Source organism: Spea bombifrons, chromosome 4 (genome assembly GCF_027358695.1).
Source record: "Spea bombifrons isolate aSpeBom1 chromosome 4, aSpeBom1.2.pri, whole genome shotgun sequence".
Lineage (NCBI taxonomy): Eukaryota > Metazoa > Chordata > Amphibia > Anura > Pelobatidae > Spea > Spea bombifrons.
Window position 1 is genome coordinate 107,872,419 of NC_071090.1, and position 14,048 is coordinate 107,886,466.

The 14,048-nt window shown below is 41.0% G+C and overlaps 1 protein-coding gene across 1 annotated transcript; it reads left to right on the plus strand.

Annotated features, from left to right (window-relative positions):
- Positions 1-3,320: 3,320 nt before the first annotated feature.
- On the plus strand, positions 3,321-13,143 carry LOC128491571 (extracellular calcium-sensing receptor-like). Its single transcript, XM_053463890.1, has 9 exons — positions 3,321-3,517; positions 4,061-4,352; positions 5,058-5,888; positions 6,105-6,332; positions 6,717-6,840; positions 6,926-7,830; positions 11,142-11,208; positions 11,465-11,518; positions 13,067-13,143. The coding sequence occupies exons 1-9, from the start codon at positions 3,321-3,323 to the stop codon at positions 13,141-13,143; spliced, it is 2,775 nt and encodes a 924-aa protein (XP_053319865.1).
- The last annotated feature ends 905 nt before the right edge of the window (positions 13,144-14,048 follow it).

Sequence of the window (14,048 nt, forward strand, 5' to 3'; positions counted from 1 at the left end):
AGGAGAAATCTCTTAACAAATCTGGTGAGCACCCAATAAAATAGCAGCCAACAAAATGGAAAGGATTAATGCGATTTGATATTAGCCTGTATAGCCATTGCCTCTCAGTCAGACTCCATGCATTACCTCAAGCCTTAATGAGGAGATGGGGGGAACTGACACAGTGCTTGGAAGAGTTAGACACTTTCTTCTCTAGAAGAACCATTAAAACACTGTAATGAAGACATTTTTGCCACAAAATGATTTGCGTGTGTGCAGCACCAAAGGGCAGAAGAGCTAAGCTTCGAGCTCCCACCTGTTCCAAGAACATTCAAGGCACAGTTTTTTTATGGACAAACCAGAAATCTAACAAAACACCTCGAAATCTTGAAAGTGAAGTTTGGCTTGATGTCCAAAGACAGACAATCGGAAAACAAAACATTAAGCTTTTTCCAGATTATCCAATGTCTAGCGTTTTCTACCTTCCTAACCAACAAGAGCTCCTTTTTTCAGCCATTTTGTTAATTCTCTCTAATTTTAATCATATTGTTCCCTTTTTTTGTTATGAGTTTCTCAATAACACCCTGGCTGCGACAATAGAGCACCCACATTGCGATATGAGCACGACCGGCCCAAGCCTCGGAAAATAAGACAACATGAACAGCTTATGCTATGGGCACTTAGTTAATCTCAATTTCACCAAAGCCTCAGATAACCCATCAGACCTATCTGGACTTCCCATTCTTCTTCCAAAAAACAAAACAGGACACACATCACACATTACAGAACAAAAGAGGGGCTTGCTTCTCAACAGCTTGTGCGTGTGAACAGGGTGATTCGCCCCGCTCCCCCTATTTATACCTCCCCCACGGCTCAGGGAACGGGTGCTCACCAAGATGGTTGCGCCTCAGTTCCTACACACCTTCAGGCCTGTGCCTAGGTCAGTCATCTGCCCCAATGCCTTAAGACCAACTCGAGAGCCTCTCGACCCAACAACTATGGCTTTAAAATAAGTAATCTATACGGTGATTTACATGAGAAAATCTTCAATAGAACTTCAATCAAACCATTTTGTGTTATTGACCATATGAATTTTATGTTATATTTTTTCAGAGCAAATGCTTCAAAAAATACCCCTCGTCTTATATTCTAGGTCGTGTTATAATTCACCCTCACATAGAGGTCTGACTATAAGACTAAGATCCAGATCCCCAGCAGATGTCCATGGAAGAGAAACAACATGGTGTAGAAGACACTCAATAATGTCCAACGTAAGGTTGGGCAGATTAATAAGAGAGGATCTAAAGATTTTTAGCATGAAGGATCTATTGCAGGGTTACAGCACTCCAGTCCATGAGGACGACAGACAGGCCAGGAATTCGAATATTTCTGCATGAAAACAATCACTTTAATGGATTTTAAATCGAGAGGCCTCTGCTCAACGCTGAGATACCCACAAACCGTGGCCTTAGAGGACTGGAGCTGTGTGGCTCCGGTCTATCGACCGTCTCGTTGTAGGGAATCTCGATTAAATCATGCGATCCCAAAGCTCGTTGAGAAAATGAATGCCTGCGTTAGTGTTAGTGTGACTTCTGACGTTCTCTTGTGGGTTCTTCTCCTCATCTCCTGGGATGGGTAATTTTCCATATTGGCAAAAGAGCTGAGAGATTTACCGTATACCTTCCAGTATAAAAAGGAGGGTTAAGCTAGGAACCGGTTGAGACGAGGACACCATTAGGTAAGTGCGACTTGTCGCCCACATAATACAGACAAACAACGCAGCAAAAGTACAAAATAATGTCTTTTTTTTTAGCCATACTTATCCGCACATTCACCATCGCACACGTCTGTGACATGAGACTGCACACCTGCTAACGCATCATTTTCTGTTTTTTTTTTTTTGGTTATATGAGGCAATTTAAAAGCTACACGGAGCATGTGATCAGATCATACAAATCTGTAACTCATAGTGAGATGGGATTGGGGTTAAATTAAATGTAGAAAGGAACAAAAGAGGTGGAGGTGGAGGACGGTCATGGAAATGGTAAAAAGAGAATAAAGGGTTAACTAAAAGTAGGTTTTTTTACTTATTATTTCATTACTGGGAACCTTGATCACTCCTAGTTTTATAACACTGCTTAACAGTTTTATTACTGGCTAATATGCCTAATTAAAATAAAACTGATAAGACAGGATGACAGCGATTTGATGGCAGATCCGATCCTTTTGGCTCATCTAGTCTGCTCGTTTTTTCCTTCTGTAAAGACCCAAACCTCATTTAGCCCCAGGTCTGTATTCAGGAGCCATAGTCCTATCCTATCTCCTTTTTTATCTTTTCAAATACCAGACAAAAAGGAACTGATAACCAAAGTCCATCTGTTTTATTCCAAAAAAAAAAAGTCCACATTACCCCCCCCCCATATCCTCCTGCAACATTATTTTATATAGGCCCGAGGACAGGAGTTGGATCCAGCCGTGCCACCGGAGGCCCACCTGATACCCGTTCCTCCTTGCCTTGTGTGTTCATCACATTTTATGTGTTTATGTGCTTACATTTTTTGAAGATTTAGGATTTTTTTTTGTTTGGTGAGGGATGTTGCCTTTGGGCTACTCTTTTATCTCTTCCACTTGTAAGGAGGGACCAAGAAGATCCGACTCTTCTGGCCGAGGTGGGAAGGAATGGGTTGCATATCCGTTTGGGGAGTGTGACCCACAAAGTTGAGGGGATCTGGTGACTGCCGTCACACTAATGGCATGCCAGCAACTTCTCACCTGGTGCTGAATGATATGACTCTTATATAATGCATATGATAAATTTTGTACGTACATTTTTGCATTGATTACATCATTCATTGAGGCATATATATATATATAAATATATATATATACAGAGCTTGAATGTATGATCAGATTAAACATACCTCAGTACAGTCCATGGGAAAAGTATCACGATAAAAGCTAGTATTTTTTTTCATGTTTAAATAGAGATAATGTTTAAATATATATAAAATATTTAAATATAATATTTTTCAGCCTGTATTTTTATCATATGTGGTGTAGTTACAATGAGGGTGGAAGGATGGAGCGATGATACTCTTCTGTCAATGGGTTAAAGGTGATTTCACTCTGTCAATGCACCCGGGTATATAATATATATGCACAATCAAGGTATGTTGCCTTGGAACACAAAGGGTTAATGATTTCTCTTTTGAACGACGTGTTATATTAAGGACACCGATTTGTTCCTTTTGTTCTAGAGTCTTGTGTTTGCCCTAGAGGATTCTGGGAGTGTACTAGAAATCGTAACCCTTTGGAGGACCCTGACATGCGTAGAGAGGACAATGAGGACCATCGCCGTGTTCTGGGTTCTACAGGTAGTGACGGGCAGTGACCAGGTCTGCAGGCTGACCAGCACGGAGCTCACGGGGATGGAAGTGACGGGGGACATCATTATCGGGGCTGTGTTACCTCTACACCTGGATCAAACATATCCGGAAAATTACTACAGAGAGAAACCAGCCCCGGCCGTCTGCAAACCGTAAGAACCATTCAATTCAAATCGGTCATGGTCTCTTCTTCAAGACCATATGCCTATCCCATACATGTTTAAATCCCCTCACTGTATTACCCTCTACCACTTCTGCTGGGAGGCTGTTCCACTTATCTGCCATCCTTTCAATAAAGTCATTTTAGAAATTCCAGTTAACTCCTTTCAAATATTTCCTTTGGTGCGTTTTATTTTTTGTAGCTCATCTAAAGTGTCCCAAGTCTGGCATACTTCAGAAGACCTGTTCTTCAGGAGTTTTTTTAATTCATTTTTGAGAGACCAGTCTGTGCCCTGACATGTTTCTTGGGTTAACGTGACAGTCCTGTATAAAGCAATCTTAGTTGCCAAAAAAAGGGCCAATTCTGAAGAGCGGCTACTAAGGATCATCCTGATCGAGGAGGAAATCTGTTTTATTTATGAAGTTGCTATTCTCATTGTCCCTGGAATTGTGTTTCTATGATTTATATGAACTGATGTCAACGTCCCAATCTAATCAGTTTAACCCTTTGTATTACTCCATTTTGCCCCACACAGATTTTCGTTTGAGAATTATCAGCAAACCCAAGCGATAAGATTCGCCGTGGAGGAGATCAACCGGAACCCAGATCTTTTACCCAACGTCACCCTGGGCTTTCGGGTCTTTGACTCCTGTACGGTTCTACAGAGGATAGTGGCAGGAACGCTGCAGCTGCTGACCGGCCAGGGGCAACCTCAACCAAATTACCACTGCCAACAAGATGCCCCTTTGGCGGCTATTATTGGCCACTCGGTGTCCACCTACTCAATCCTGATGGCTCATATCCTGGGGCTGTACCGATACCCGCAGGTAAGGCTATGTTACCTAAACAGGGTGCCAAAATAATTGGAAAATAAGAGAGGACCCCAAAATGACCAGAATAAAATAAGCAATTTATCTACATTAGAAGCCACTCACTGTTCCCATGATCTTCATAATTATTCCTCCCAGTAAGTTGCTTGTTGTAATAGTGAGAAGTAGGACTGGACATTGATCAGATAATGTGGAAAAAGCAATGAAAGCCACAAAGACAGAATTATGAAGAGCCTAAGAACATCAGAAGCTACAACACCTTCTTGCTATATTTGATGTTGGTCTACGTAAGGCAATTAAAATATGGCAGACTAGAAAGAATGGGAAATATATTGCAGTTTAAATGAATTGTCAACAAGTGGAATTCTCTTAAGGAGTCTTGATTTGTTCTAAGAACTATAGGTATAGGCTGTCCTCATTTTATAACCCAGCTCACTGAGATCCATACAAAAACAATGGAAAAACTGCTAGAAAATTAAAACCCACTGCCACAAAGCTCCACCCACTCTGCACAATCTACATCATTAGCATAATTTAGCTCCACCTAGTTAACATGGTGCAGATGATCTCCCCAACCAACCCTGCTTCACAGTTCAAATGTTTGAGTAATACTCCAACCCACCATAATCCATGTAATCGACATATTCACAGTTGAGGTTATAATATATTTTAAATATAAAATCCCTTAAAATGTTTCAACAGATCAGCCATTTCTCCACCAGCTCTCTGCTCAGCGATCGGACACAGTTCCGTTCCTTCTTCAGGACTGTCCCCAGCGACACCTTCCAGTCCCGAGGCCTGGCCCAGCTAGTGTTGCATTTTGGATGGAACTGGGTGGGTCTGGTAGCCATTGATAATGATTATGGTCAGCAGGGCATTCAGATGATCAAACGGGATATCCTAAAGGCTGGTGCATGCGTGGCCTTCACAGAGAACATTATGATAAGCCAACAAGATCGCAATGCTCCTCATATAGCTCGTGTTATTAAGGAGTCAACAGCCAAGGTAGTGGTTTTCTTCTCAACTGACATAGACTTGGTCCATATTCTGGATGAAATGTTGAAACAAAACGTGACAGGAAAGATATGGGTGGCCAGTGAAGCTTGGGCTACCTCTCCATTCCTAGCGGTGGGAAAATACTCCAGATTTCTCTCTGGCACTATTGGATTTGCCCTTCACAGTGGAACCATGTCAGGTTTGAGAGAATTTCTCAACAGCATCCACCCTTCCATGTCTGTAGGAAGAGAATGGGTGAGACTATTTTGGGAAGAAGCTTTTGGTTGTAAATTTCTGGATGACATAAACATTACCAACTCCCAAACACCCCCAATAAAAGCATGCACAGGATCTGAAAATCTTCAAAGCCTCCAGAACAATTACAACGATGTCTCTGGCTTAAGGGTCACCTACAAAGTTTACACAGCAGTTCGTGTTGTCGCTAAAGCTCTACAAGATTTGAACATGTGCAAAAATGGAGAAGGTCCATTCTCTAATGGAACATGTGCCAGTCTTTGGAACTTCAAGCCATGGCAGGTGGGTACCTTACCATAAAAACAATATATATCTGGGCTGGCAAGGTCCATATTTTTTAATGTTGGCAGGTGTTCCGGTAGATAGAAATTAACTTTATAGTTATGTGGATGGAAACAGTGATCAAGTCCGAATGGGGAGGACTCCTTGATGTTTGGGTTGGGTATTCTCCTAAAACCATCACTCAATTAGGTTTTATTTGGTAACCTTTTCACACAGCTTCTACATTACATGAAGAAAGTACGTCTGGTAGAAAGCAGTGGCCGAGAACTCTTTTTTAATGAAAACGGGGACCCCCCGGCGGTGTATGACATTGTGAATTGGCAGCGGGGCCCGGAGGGAAGAATCAGACAGGTGAAAGTGGGCAGCTATGACACCAGCGCCGGCACCGAGAGCATTTTCACTATTGATATCAATTTTATTCAGTGGGGAACTGGTGAAAAGGAGGTAAGATTATGGAATGCTACATCATTTTTATTCAATCCATCAAATAAACAAATCTTTATACGGCTAAATCAAGGCCAACAACTCTTAGCCCTTCTTTAGATTTCGCCAGGGACCAAATATTAACTTTCCTCGGTGTAATTCTCTCTAGGTTAAAACCTCTTGTGATCATAGAGAAACTCTTCTAAGTAGACCACATCTTATATTCACTGGCCATTGGAAGTAAATTTTGTATTAGGTGGCCCTATGCAGGCATTGCATATATTTATAGAACCAACTTTCTCGGCACATAGAGATGAGCTGATCTTTTTTTTGAACGTCAACTACACTATTGTATATCACATCAGACAATACAACTCTCATGGTAATACTACAATTCTCTTTCAGGTCCCAACCTCAGTTTGTAGTCAAAGTTGTCCTCCAGGGTTCAGAAAGGCTTCTATAACTGGGCAACCTGTGTGTTGCTTTCAGTGCATCCCCTGCCCAAATGGTGAAATTTCTAACCAAACAGGTAAGAAACCAATGATGTGAATGATATGATATATCCTTAAGAAGGACTAGCTATGTTTCTTACTACTTTGCTTCTGTTTTTTTAGACTCACTGGATTGCTCTAAATGCCCATGGGATATGTGGCCAAATGTCCAACAGAATGTTTGCACCCCGAAGCCCAGAGAATTTCTATCATATGAAGACCCTTTGGGTGCAACCCTGGCTGCTACCAGCGCGTCCTCGTCATTAGTCCCCTTCGCAGTCTTTCTGCTTTTTATCCATTATAAAACTACTCCTATTGTTAGAGCCAACAACTATTCTCTGAGTTGCCTCCTGCTTGTGTCTTTGTCCTTCTGCTTCCTCTGCTCTTTGGCATTCATTGGCTACCCCCAAACTGAGAAGTGTCTTTTGCGTCAGGTCACCTTTGGCATTGTTTTTGCCCTCTGCGTCTCCTGCATTTTGGCCAAAACTGTGATGGTAGTTTTTGCCTTCAGAGCTACAAGACCAGGAAGCAGTCTGAAGAAATGGACCAACCCACTGGTGTCTTATGTCATTGTGGCTTCATGCATCATTATCCAGACTTTCCTCTGTATCTTGTGGCTTTTTCTCTCACCTCCTTTCCTAGAACATAACATCAAAATCAAACCTGGGATAATTATTATGGAGTGTAATGAAGGATCTCCTGTTGCCTACTGGTGCATGTTGGGGTATCTTGGTCTCCTGGCTACCATCAGTTTCATTGTTGCGTTCCTGGCCCGGCGACTCCCAGACAGCTTCAATGAGGCTAAGTTTATCACCTTCAGCATGTTGGCCTTCCTCTGTGTCTGGATATCCTACATCCCGGCCTCTCTTAGTGCCAGAGGCAAATATACTGAGGCCATGGAGATCTTTGCCATACAATCCTCTAGTTGGGCTCTGGTGATATGTATGTTCGCCCCCAAATGTTTTATGTTATTGTTCAGACCCAACCTGAATTCAAGAGACCATCTCATGAGGAAAGAGAGAAATCAAGTCAAAATGTTTTAAAGATTGTCCAATAAGATGGAAGCACTATGAAAAGAAGGCTTTGAATATCGACTTGAGTCCTAAAATAGTCCACAAGAGGCATTGGACTGTTCATGCGGGCAGTGTATTTTAGGTCCTCTGGGCATGATCTTATTAATCACCCAGGCACATGCACTTAGTTTGCTGGAGTAAAAGAGCCATCCTCTGGGGAGTAGAAAACAAAAATATAGCTCCTTGGCAGGGACCTGTTATTACTTTTCCCACCTAATAATGTAGACACCTTCCATTACTGTGTTGCTTAACAAGCACAGATTTATTAGGGACAAACGTTGTATACGTACCAGACGAATGGGAAGGTGATAGAATATTAGGGTTTAGAACAAATAAACCAATAGACAGAGGTATTTACATAAATCAGCCAATCAGGAGAGACAGATCACTGTATACCCTCAGTACAGGTTTCAGGTGGCTATCCAGACATACAATGGAGAAGGGCAGCCAATCAGGGAAGCACTTGTCTTCTCTATTATTCAATGGGCAACCCAGCTCAACCCTATAGGATGAATCCATCCAATGTCGATCCTGGAACTCCTCTTCCCTTGCAGCATACATTTATATTGAAGCCCATGTTATGTTATACAGTGGGAGCAGCCATCTTAACTTTGTGTGTTCAGGATCTGTAAGTTATTGCTCTCCTTTGTTAGAGCCTGATTGATACAGGATGACTTAATCTAGTTATTTACATTCAAAACATATATTTTTACGACAATTAAATTCAGAATCAATAAAATATTTATTGTAGGTAGTGCTATTTGTTCCATTATGTAAAATTGTTACTGGTGTTCCTTAATAAAATGATAAATGATGGGCAATGTACCTACTTTGGATTATCAGAATATTTTTACGGGATGTCCGAATGTATTCAACAAACCAGAAGCCTTTTCAACTGAATGATTGATTTTGCGGAAGCATAAAATATGGTCTTCTAATATGATGCACAATCCAAATATTCGAATCAAAATATAATAACATACCACATAAAACGGACATTCAAGCTGGAAGAATCAGGACATTTTATTCTTTTTTAAGGATAATTATATGAGCAGACCAGGGGCACAGTTATAGGGACCTGCTACGCCCCTAGTTATGCCAAGTTATATCTTGGACGATGGGAGATAACTATTCTTCCCAACACTTTATCGAAGATCATACCAGATAGTAGCGGTCAGGATTCGGCCCCAGCCCTGCAAACTGCCAGGCGTGGCCGCCCCTTTAAGAGGTCTGTCTGGAGTTGATCTCCTCTCCACAGCTGGCTGTTTTGTTTGTGTATCTGTATTTTATGTACCTTTGCCCTCTTTCCCTTATACCTCTGAGGACCTCGGCTCCTCTCTCCTCTCCCCATGTCCCGTTTGAGATATCCTATCCTTGCTTAAAGGAGAAGCGTCTGAGGATCTCGGCTCCTCACTCCATCCCCTGTGTTCCTTGCCTTGTTCCCTGTCCTTTGTGGCGTCCTGTACCATGTATGCCTTGTCTGGTTATGTGTAGAATCCGTGTTCTGTGTATTTATGTTCAGCTGTGTTGGTCCCAGACTATTTTGGATTCTTACCTGGACTATTCTAACTTTGTACTCCCCAGCAGTCTGTATGCTTGATATGCCTCCTACCCTGCTGCTTCTTTGTTTAATATACCTATATAATTGTCTGCCTTGAGAACACAGGTGATCCATTTTGATCATCTTGGTCCTCAAGGCAGACAGTTTCATCTCACCATTAAGTGAGGGCCATCTAATACGGTTGTGACATCCCTATATCGAAGACCCATGTCCACTGTTTAGATTGGCATAGCTACCAGCCTTGATGCAGTATCCATAAGCTATACATCAACTTGGCCTAACCGGAAAACCTACCATGCAGTTTTTTTAGTTGCGCCGACCCGCAAACCTGTATTAAATAATTTTCTAAATATAGTTCTAGATATGTAGTATATTTTATAATATTCAATATGTAGGGAAAAACCTTCCGACTGTTTCGCTAAAGTATCCTTGAACATATAAATTCAGCAAATGGTATAATCGATACCCCTGTCTCAAAGCCTATTATAAGGATAATTCTATAAATCTAGCATTTACTGCTATAGAAAGAAAATCTTTTTTTTCTATAATCCTTCTGGATCTATAAACTAAACACTCTCATGCTAGACAGATTAAAAATACATTTTAATTATTCTTCTTAAGAAACAGCAATTTATTTAATACACAACGCACATTGAATCTATATTTCTACAATACACAATTTTATAATTGTAGTAATATACAAAAGATAAAACGTAAGTTTTGTCAATAATTACCCAGTCGCAATATACCAAATTCCCAATGGATTTTATTTATTTTTTTAATTAATTTTTTTTTTTTTTTTTAATTTAAAACTTTTTTATTCACCGGAACCTTAGTACAATACAGAAAAAGTGTCATCAGTGCGCATAATAAAAAAAAAAAAAAAAAAAAAAAAAGAGGCAACCGACACGCAGGACGGTACATCAGAATCACAAACATCATAAAGAAATATGAGGCCGAGACACAGGTAAATGATATTAGGCAAGAGGCTCCAAAGAGGCCGGGAATGCGTGAGCATGCAGAGAAGATGGAAGGACAAAGTCAGCCTGTGGCGGAGAACTCGCCGATCTAGTCGAATCCGGTGATGTTTTTTAATTAATTTTTACATAGCACTTATATATAGTTCTGTACATAATGATTAAAATATAGTTCATGTGCTAATTTGTTTTATCAATACTCATCTAATTTCAGTATACCAAATTTATAATGCATTTTATCAAAAATATAAATTAACACAAAACATAATCTTTTTTTTCTTAGGTGAGCTAATTTCTGTGTTTTATAGGCATATCCCTATATATCGTAAGCTTGTAAGAGCAGGGCCCTCTTCTCCCTTCGTACCACTTTCCTTGTGATTTTAATTTATTTTACTAACAGCGCTACGGAATCTGCTGGCGCTATATAAATAAATGGCATTTTATGTAACTGATAAGTAGGAGAGGTTCTCCTCCTAAAATGTCAATTGCTGCCTTTGGTTCTACTCTCTAACGAAGCTGATTACCAATGAAACGTACATTGAGTAGGTTTTGTACTCTTTCCGAGCACCCGCACCTGTATCTTAGATAGCATCCACACTACACAATGGCTTTAATGTAGTTTATTTTTATTGTGGCACCAAAAAACGCTATGTTTTTAGGTAGGCTTCTACTTGTATGAGCAGTTTTAGTTTCTTAAGATATATGGACATTTCTAGATTACCCTATAGACCCCTGGAGAAGAAGAGCAGCTCGACCATCTGCTAGTTGAGGAGAGGACTAAGATGTCAACGAAAGGTGAGGATATCAATATGGGGGACTGTAATCTCCCCACTGTAGACTGGAAAAAACGAATAGTTGGGTCCAGTGGCGTCGGCAGGGGGGGGGCAGAGGGGGCCATGGCCCCCCCTACATCATGCTGTGCCCCCCGGTGTGCCCCCCCAATTGAAACGCCGTCTTTTTGCCTTGGTCGCAGTGCCGGCATTTCAAGCCGAGCGCCGGTATATGATGTCATGTCCGGCGCTCAGCAATGAAGCCGCTCACACTGCGGCAGAACCAGGAAGACAGAGACCTAGCGATCCCGCTGCTGGACTTCTACAAGCCCAAGGTAAGTGAACTTCAAAGGGGGGGGAGTGAAAAGAGGTAGATAGGAAGTGAGAAGAGGTAGATAGGGATAGATTGGGAGGGAGAGAGGGGGTAGTTAGGATAGATTGGGAGGGAGAGAGGGGGTAGTTAGGATAGATTGGGAGGGAGAGGGGGTAGATAGGATAGATTGGGAGGGAGAGGGGGTAGATTGGGAGGGAGAGGGGGTAGATAGGGTAGATTGGGAGGGAGAGGGGGTAGATAGGATAGATTGGGAGGGAGAGAGGATAGATTGGGAGAGAGAGGGGATAGATTGGGAGGGAGAGGGAGGGAGATGGAGATATTAACATATATTGGCAGCAGGGGCTAATATTAATATTTATTGGAAGCAGGGTCTAGTATTTATATATATATATCGGCAGCAGGGGCTAATTTTATATATATTGGCTGCAGGGACTAATAATATATATTGGCAGTAGGGGCTAATATTAATATATACTGGTAGCAGGGTCAAATATTAATATATATCGGCAGCAGGGTATAATTTTTATGTATATCGGCAGCAGGGTATAATATAAGTATATATCCGCAGCAGGGGCTAATATCAATATATATCCGCAGCAAGGGTTAATATTAATATATATCAGAAGCAGGGTGTAATATTTCTATATATCGGCAGCAGGGTCTAATATTTATATATATTGTCAGCAGGGGCTAATATTAAAGAATGAGAAATAACTGCCTAACATGTGTGTGTGTATATGTGTATATGTGTGTATATATATATATATATATATATATATATATGTACCGTTTTATAATTGGCCCCCCTACTTTGGTCCCTGGCCCCCCATGTGCCCCCCCTAAATATGAAAGCTGGAGACGCCACTGGTTGGGTCACCCGGGCATCCTAATTTCTTTACAGGGACTCTGCCTTAAGTAATTGGTAGAGGAGCCAAGAAGAAGAAAGCTGCGCTGGATTTAGTATTTACAAATGGAGACTTGATTTCAGGTGTCACTGTGTTTGAGCTCCAGTCATCATCAATCAATTTGGGTTAATATAAGGAGAGAGGTTATTTTGCACCGGCACCGAAACAAGTTTTAAAAAGGCAGATTTTTCTAAAATGGAAATATTTGTAGGTGTCTTTGATAATCTGAGCATCTTTAGAAATGGAATTATTTAAGAGATGTCATGCTAGATACAGCAGAACGTGTTAGTAAGACTAAAAGAAAAAGGAAATCACTTCCGTCTCCACAGATGTAGAAAATATTGCGAAGGAGGAGAAGCGAGCTTTTAGGAACTAAAAATAGAGTCAAAATGAGGAAGATGGGAGCAAACATAAAGCTAAGCTTAGAGAGGCGAAACATATTACTAGATGCGCCAAAACACACACTGAGGAGAAAATTGCCAGGTTAACAAGAATGGGTGATAAAATCTTTGTTAGATATATAAGTGAAAGAAGAAAACATAATCCAGGAATAATTAAACTAAAGACAAATGAAGGGAGTTATATAAATGAGGATTCAGATCGAGTCGACTGCTTAAATAAATGCCTCTTTTTTGTGTTTACAGAGGAAGACGTTCTACTTGAACGCTCCAAAGAGCTGGCGGACTTGCTATTCAAGAAGATTGGAAGTCGACAACTGTAGCACCGTTTCACAAGAAAAGTAGCAGGGAAGACTCGGCCTACTACAGACCGGTAAGCCTTATGGCAGTTGGCAAATTAACGAAAACCATGCTAAAGGAGAGGCAAATGGCAAAGTGGGGCCTATTGTGTCAGGGGTATTAGTGGGTATAATGCCTTGGCTCTGTTGGATACAGAGTGTCATGTGACAGTAATTCATAAGCCTTTCTATGCTTATTTTAAAGATGAGGCCTAAGCTGACTCTCCTACCCAGTAGGGAAATATTCATGTTTTTTAATCTTTCATTTTTTAACTAAAAGTTAAGTTTTAACGTTTTTCAGACTTTCTCTTAAGTACGTTTGATAGGAAAGATGAAAAAAAATTGAAGTTGTGTGAAACATGCACAGATCTATTCACTAAAAACTAAGTGTGAAGAGTCAACCCACAACTAAACTTTATTGACAACTCACATTTGTACTCACAAACATTCACACAACTGAGACCACCTGTAGCCCCTCACCTTTCATCCCATGCTGGCAAGGTTAAAATATGTAAACATTTCCTAAGAGAGGCACAGAACTCTCAGAACAGAGAGATATGGGTGCCATCTTGTTCCTCTTCTCCTCCGTTCCTCCATGTCCCGTGGTCTATTGCCTGCTGCAACAGACTGCAAACACTTCCCGAAATAAATTACGCTAATGAATTTTAAACTAAGATGCCTCTGCTTAAGCTAGGATATCCAAAAGCTGTGGCCAGTTTATGGCCCCAGACGACTAGAGCTCCCTAGAGGACCTCGGCGGCCCTGGCCTATTGTCTACCTTTTCATAGGGAATCTCAATTGAACAAAGTAATCCCAAAGCACTATTAATACATAACATTAACGCTTGGCTAGCAATGTATGTTCTGACATTGTCTTTTGTGTTCTCCCAC